This window comes from Dipteris shenzhenensis, chromosome 29 (genome assembly GCF_047967505.1).
Source record: "Dipteris shenzhenensis isolate YYH24624 ecotype China chromosome 29, Dip_SZ_1.0, whole genome shotgun sequence".
NCBI classification, from domain to species: Eukaryota; Viridiplantae; Streptophyta; class Polypodiopsida; order Gleicheniales; family Dipteridaceae; genus Dipteris; species Dipteris shenzhenensis.
The window spans coordinates 22,301,501-22,308,301 of NC_141624.1; the positions used below are offsets into that span (position 1 = coordinate 22,301,501).

At 42.4% G+C, this 6,801-nt stretch overlaps 1 protein-coding gene across 1 annotated transcript; it reads left to right on the forward strand.

The window, feature by feature from the left end:
• The first annotated feature begins 2,251 nt into the window (after positions 1–2,251).
• On the forward strand, positions 2,252–6,137 carry LOC147882590 (uncharacterized). The gene is made up of 6 exons (XM_087400452.1): positions 2,252–2,353; positions 2,441–2,514; positions 5,209–5,480; positions 5,579–5,684; positions 5,775–5,982; positions 6,069–6,137. Exons 2-6 carry the CDS (start codon positions 2,492–2,494, stop codon positions 6,135–6,137), a joined length of 678 nt encoding a protein of 225 aa, XP_087256578.1. The 5' UTR covers positions 2,252–2,353; positions 2,441–2,491.
• Positions 6,138–6,801: the final 664 nt, after the last annotated feature.

A 6,801-nucleotide genomic window follows, 5' to 3' on the forward strand; every position in this document is an offset into this window, starting at 1 on the left:
GATGAGCCAAATATGACTGATATCCAGGTAGGATAGCAAGCTGAAATTCCCTTGAGAAGTTCAGATACAATGTCTAGAACGCCTGATAGGTTTGTTCTAGGGGCAGACTCTGTGATGCTTACTGATTGCTAGGAGCCTTTTTGCTACAGAGAGGATATGATCCGTAAGGACCAGCGCAAGTAAGAGTATACGATGCAATTAGAGATGAGTTCACTCATGAAGAATAAAACTTGAAAATTGGTTTCTTTACCACATGGAAAGAAAGCATTGCCATGTAAATGGGTCTACAAGATTGAAGGGGAAAATTGATGTGTGTGTGTGTGTGTGCCTATGGGCTTGGAGTCCTATGCAAGAAGTGTGTGAGTATAGGTGTGCTAGAAGGTTCTAGTTAGGTGTGTCAGGTTGGTGTGATGAGTGAGTGATCATAGGAGGTGATTGATTGAGATAATCAGGGAGATGATTGTGGATCTGGGATCTACCTACATGGAGGCAGTTGCCTATATGTGTAACCACTCTTGGAATAAAGCAATATACTTTGTGTCTCATTGTTTCTATATGGATTTACACATGGTATCAGAACATGGTTAGAATCTGAGTGCCTCGAATGAGATTCCAAGTAGATTCTCAATAGATTCCATCTTCTTCTCAAATGCTTCCTTCTTCTACCTTAAACTTGAGAAGCCTAATTCTCTCCATCCATGCAATGGTTTTAGAAACCATTTTAGCCAAACCTTCCTCTCATATGGGTGACCTATCTAACTGGAGGGATTGATGAATCTCGTCGCCATATTTGCGCACTGCCTCTCTGTCTATTCTGTGCCACTTCTGCAATGCTACTCACTACAGTCACTTACCTCATAATTCCTTTGAGCCAAGCCTTCTCCACTACTAGAGCTACCTACTATAAAGATTTGGAGTGATTTGGTCCAAAGATGAGGTAGCTAAAAACTAGTCGACTTCTGAGAAGACAGAGATTCCTCAAGTGAAGAAGAAGCTGTTCGCCCAGGAATTATACTGCAACATATAGGCTATGGTTTGTTTTGAGCTTTCCTTGCATATAGATCTATGATTGCACAGCAAAAGCCCCTATCTTGGTGATGCTTGGAGTGAGGTATCAAGCCTCCAAAGTTTCCATATACATTTCTAGTTTATTTTTTGGAGTTTTTTATGCTACACTAAATGCTTGAGGAGAAAACATTCAGTACAAAGATTGTTGTTCCAAGTTTTAGTTCAAAGTGTTCCTTTTCAGTCCAAAGAATGTACTTCCAAGTTTAGTTGGTGTTAATTTCTTGACAAAATGCCAAACTCTCAATCTTCTTCTTCAAGTGCCAAGAAGACTACAAAGACAAAGTACAAGGTAAAGAAGACCCCAATTAAGAGGTTGTGGGAGAAGCCAACTGGTTATGATTATGCCAAACAATTAGGTCTTTCAAAATTCTTATCTTGCAATTTGCATCTATATGGTGAAGGTGATTTTTTTATTTAGAAAGATTGACCTTTTGTAAATGGATTAGACACTACCATTAATTCGGTAAGACCTTCCTAAATGGCTTCCAAACTGAAAATAGATAAGTTTGAAGGAGAGGGGTTCCACACTTGGCAAACAAAACTGAAGTTTATTCTCATGAAAAATGGAATAAAGAAGGTAGCAAATAGCAAAGAAACTAAACCTATAACTAGAGAAGGAGAAGCTTCATGGCTTCTAAAAGATGAAAAAGCTCTTGCTATAATTGCTCTTGGTCTGAGTGATTCCTTTATTCATCACATTGATAGATGTGAGACTGCTCATCCTGCATGGACTCATCTTGAGCATGTGTTTGGAGTACAGGGAAGATGCTCTAAGTATAGCTTGCTTATCAAGTTCTTTGACTTGAAATTGGATAGGGGGAAGTCCATCTCTTCACATCTGAATTCAATGAAGAGCATTTGGACACAGTTATCAGGCATTAAATTTAATCTTGATGAAGATATTGTAATTGCCATCTTACTTAGAAGTCTCAATGAAGAATATGGCACTATTGTAACCATAGTCACCAATATTCCAAAGATAAGTATGGTATAAATTGAAGCATCACTTTTGGAGGAGGAGAGAAAGATCAAACAAAGAAGTGATTACAAAGAAGCGACATTTTACAAAGAAGGGGCATATTTGGCCAGAAGCAACTTAAGCAACTTCAAGGGAAAGAGCAAAATGAAATGTAACTTTTGTGGCAAACTTGGACACTTTGAAAAGAAATGTTAGGAGTCCGAGGACGATGACGAGGAGGGTGTCCTTGGAGAGACGGCACTGAGCGCCTCCTGCAATAAGAGAATCGTGCGAGAGTGCATCGAGGACTAGCTACAATCATTCAATGTGAGTAGTTCGGTCTTTGAAGGTCTATATTCTCAAGGCACGGAGTGAGAACGAATGTTTGGGCGAAATAAAAAAATTCCTTTGTAGGTGGAAAAAATTATTACTCTGCCCCCGATCCCCTTGTGTCAATTGCTCCCAATGCCCACTATCCGCCAGATCACATCCTATTGAGATGTGGTGCCATGAGCACATATTATACGTTGAGGTACATGTGAACTACATGATGTGGAGATGTGGATCAAGGATATCCACAAGGAGAAATGTGGATGAGAGGATCCCACATGTGTTGACTATTCAAACGGTTCTTTCTATATAAGAAGCCTATCATGCATATTGCAATAGATTGAGTGTTTCCTATTTGGTGTCTCTCTCCTCATGGATTTCACTATATGCTATGAGCCTCCGTAGTTCTTACATTGATCTTATGTACACTAGGCTTAGCATGATCCCACTTTGTTAACATGGTATCAGAGCATAGGTTTTAGTTTTAGCTAAGCCCAAGTTGGTGAGAGAGTTTTTAGTCAATTTAGTGGAAAGATTATGTCCATTTTCTCTTAATAGATTTACGTTGTCAAAGACTTGTTAAAGCTATTCCGAGTAGAGAGAGAGGTAAGAGATATTCTTTGAGAGAGAGAGGTCTTACTTGAGAAATATAGGTTTGTGAGAAGGATCCCTCTTCCATTTTGTTGACTCAAACAAGCAAAGACAGACCAATACAAGCTAGCCCAGACATACAATGCTGCAAAGAAGTGCCGGATGCTTACAACGCAACTCAGAGGAGAGGGACCTTAATCGCTAAAGCTTGTTAGAATGAAGAGTTCCAAGTTGAGGCATTTTTTGGATTTTCTTGTTTGGGTTAATCTGCATCTACGGTTTCTCTCAGAAACATCTACTGTCATTGTGAGATGGATATCAAGGTAGCACCTGACACTAAGCCCAGTTAATGAGCTATCACGCAAAACCCTCCAGCTGCAGGAGCACAAATAGCTTAACCCCAGGAAGCATATCCTCATCAACTGCTGCTTGTGTGTGTTCCATCACATCTTGGAGGATCTGCTGTGGCAAGGCGTGACTAGCTCGTTCAAATGTCTCCTTGTCGACGACCATACAAGCTCATTGTAGAGGGTCTTTACGGAAGAAATTCTCGGCTGCGCTCTCCAGTTGTATGTTGATTCACTCGGCTCCTCGTGAATTTGTCCTGCCCTACTTGGCACGGCTATTGCTTTGACGTGCGATGGAAATCCACAAGCCGACTTAATAGATATGAGCACCCAAAGATTCCATCTACACTCAGCAAGAAACAAGTAGAGGCACCTACGGCATCATCTTCAAGTCCAACTCCAACTAGGCGACACAGCATCGATGACCAAGCACTCAAGGCTATGTCTCCCAGCGTCAACAGCTTCAACACTACAACACCAAGATCTCCGTGCCAATCGGCTGCTCCAACCGACTGGAGCTTCAACCACGCCGACCTTCTATAGGAGCTCTAAAGCTCACAGGTAGGACCCGCACCAGCAAACCCACCTCCACACGCAAAACAATAGCTTCTTCATCTACAGCCACCACGGGCTGTAGCTCTTGCACCTTCACGGGCCCTTATAACTATGCTACAGCGCCAAAGCGGCGGCTCCATAGCTCCTGCACCTAACTCCTCGGTATGCCAAGCACTGGGCATCCGCAATTTGATGCTTGCTGTCTATCTCATCGTCATAGGTACTGGCTTAAACGTTCTCTCTTCAAAGTTTTCCTGCTAAGGTTCCAGCCTTAGGCCACGTGGCAGATTCTAACCTGGTTAGCACAGTGGTTAAGTTTAGCTAACCTGGAGTTCAAATGGTTTGGTTAGGTTACACACGGTTTGGTTCAGTTACAGGTTGATTGAGTTTCAGCTTGGTCAAAGTTGTGCCACGTGGTATAGTGCCACCCAGGCACATTAATCCCTAAGTATAGTGTGTGTGCAGCATATGAAACCCGTGCCACATCATCAAAGGCCTCTTCTTCATAGAATCTTTGACAAGCCGTAACTTCCAATCCAAGAAGAATTTGCACACATTCCAAAAAGAAAAACTGATCGTCTTTTTGAGCTCTATGCGCTTGTCAAGTTATAGTCATTGTTAGTAATTAGACACTACCATTGAAGCAAAATGAAGCTCATGGTAAGACCTTTGCAACAAATGGAAAAGCAACATATGAATGGACAGAGCATGCCAAAAACACAAGTGCATGAGATGACCATATCACAAAACATGGCATCCACGCATAAAGCATTAAGGTACATGGTAGAACAAAGCATCATGCATCAAGCTACATCAGGAAAAGAAGAGAACACCATCGATATCAAGCATTGAGAAGCAACATCCTTTCCACCTTTAGCCCACATGTTTGTAAATCAATCCTGACCACATGAGAGTAGCTATGACCACCTTAAGTAGCAATGTATGCACTAAGGGGAGGTGATGGATTAGTGACTCACATCTAACCACCTTGCAGTAGCCAAAGGATCATGGCACCAAGGGGAGGTGTTGAGATGTGGTGCCATCAGCACATATTAGCGGCTAAGTTATGGTATAGGAAAGAATTAAAGTAGCCACCCTAGGATGTGGACTACATGATGTGGAGATGTGGATCAAGGATATCCACAAGGAGAAATGTGGATGAGAGGATCCCACATGTGTTGACTATTCAAAGGGCTCTCTCTATATAAGAAGCCTATCATGTATTGTTGATTATGCCCATTGCAATAGATTGAGTGTTTCCTATTTGGTGTCTCTCTCATCTTGGATGCTTTGAGCCTCCGTAGTTCTTACATTGATCTTATGTACACTAGGCTTAGCATGATTCCACTTTGTTAACACATCGCGCACCCAAGCGATGCAGGAAACATTCTTCTCAAGTGGGTACTTGCTGGGTTTGGGTGTCTTCATCGTGTCCACCGCCACACCAAAGATGCAAAAGAGAGACGTGGACGAGGATGTGAAAAGGGAGTGGAATGCGCACTGGCCCTGGAAGCACGAAGAATTTGAGGAAGAAATTAGGAACATGGAGTGGGCATTCTTATCGAATTCCTTATTTTACATTTGGGATGGGAACCATTGCCACATAGGGTGGATGATCGAGATAAGGACATGTAAGTATTGTAGTCCCATTGATTTGGGTGATTCAACATTAGTAGCCACGTTTCATTTGTTTTCAACTCATGAATTTTTTTTTCCTTTTGAGTGCCAGCCTTTCCTAATGTCGAGCGCCAGCATATACGCGTTGAATGCCGTTTAGTGGAGGTGCCCTCGGAAGATGAAGGAGAGTTGTTGTTTGCATTATCAAGGATGAACAAGTGAGTTTGATGATTCCTGATGAATGCACTGTGGCTTTAGCTACCTTGCCCTTGCTAAAGGATCATTTAATATGTTGCTTTCGACTCCAGGCTAGCACAGAAAGGGGTTGTCATCACCACCACTTTTTCGGACCTCATTTGCAAGGTCAGAGTGTTGGGTGCTGTATCAGATGTGGCAATCCACCGAAGATTGTCAACTGAGAAGAAACAGTGGCTAGACGCCCACAACATGAAGGCAGCTACGAAAGTGGATTGGTACAAAAACCCTCTTCCAGTCATTGCACAGGTGATGTGGAAGGTAAGGATCAATAATGGGATGCTTTTCCCTTTCCTTCTCTAGTTTTCATAATATGTTTGATGACAAGGCAACGAATGCATGTGCAGGACACATATGACAAACACTTGCGTCCAGTCATGCATAGCCACAACAAGTTGTTAGATGCTGACTTTTGAAAGAAATGGAGCGAAGGGTATTACTATGTGAACGACAAGCTCTTGAAGCATATGCATTGACTCCTGAAGTTGGCTAACCCTGCACTAGGGGCAAGATGGTACAAGTAAGTGAATTATGGGGATTACATGTGGAATGACAAGGATTAGATGATAAGCTTGTGTACAAAGTGATTGTGTATTGAAACCACTTTTGGTTTACATGACTACCACCACTCTAGACTGGGGGATGAAGCCCTCAGGGGTGATCAACGAGGAGAAGTTGTATAGCCTCGCAACGTCCGGGTTGATCGAGGATGATAAATTAAGGTCTATGGAAGCTCTGGCAAGCAATGACAAGGGGATGCATGTAATGATGGGCATTCCTGAGCGTATGCTTCAACACACCCTAAACCCACGATGAATAGGCTGCTTTGCTTTTGAATCGTGTTGTCATTGCTCAATTGATGAACACTTGTTTTGGGCGCTTTTCTGTAGATGGAAGTAAATGATCTGAATGCATCAATGTATGAGGAGATTCAGTTGGATCAAAAGTGTCTGGAGGAAGTATACAAGAAGTGCCCCCGCTATCCTTGGATTACCCTGAAGGGGAGCACCCACGAGAGGAGAAAGAAATGTACATGATGTACAACAAACTAAGGGGGCCCAAAGTACCACATAAGCCTAC

Bases quoted from the DNA above. Each gene is read 5' to 3' on its own strand.
- LOC147882590 (XM_087400452.1), top strand. From the start codon at position 2,492: ATGCCCACTATCCGCCAGATCAC. The intron at 2,515-5,208 runs ATCCTATTGAGA...CTTTGTTAACAC, and splicing joins CCCACTATCCGCCAGATCAC to ATCGCGCACCCAAGCGATGC. The intron at 5,481-5,578 runs GTAAGTATTGTA...TTTGAGTGCCAG, and splicing joins GATGATCGAGATAAGGACAT to CCTTTCCTAATGTCGAGCGC.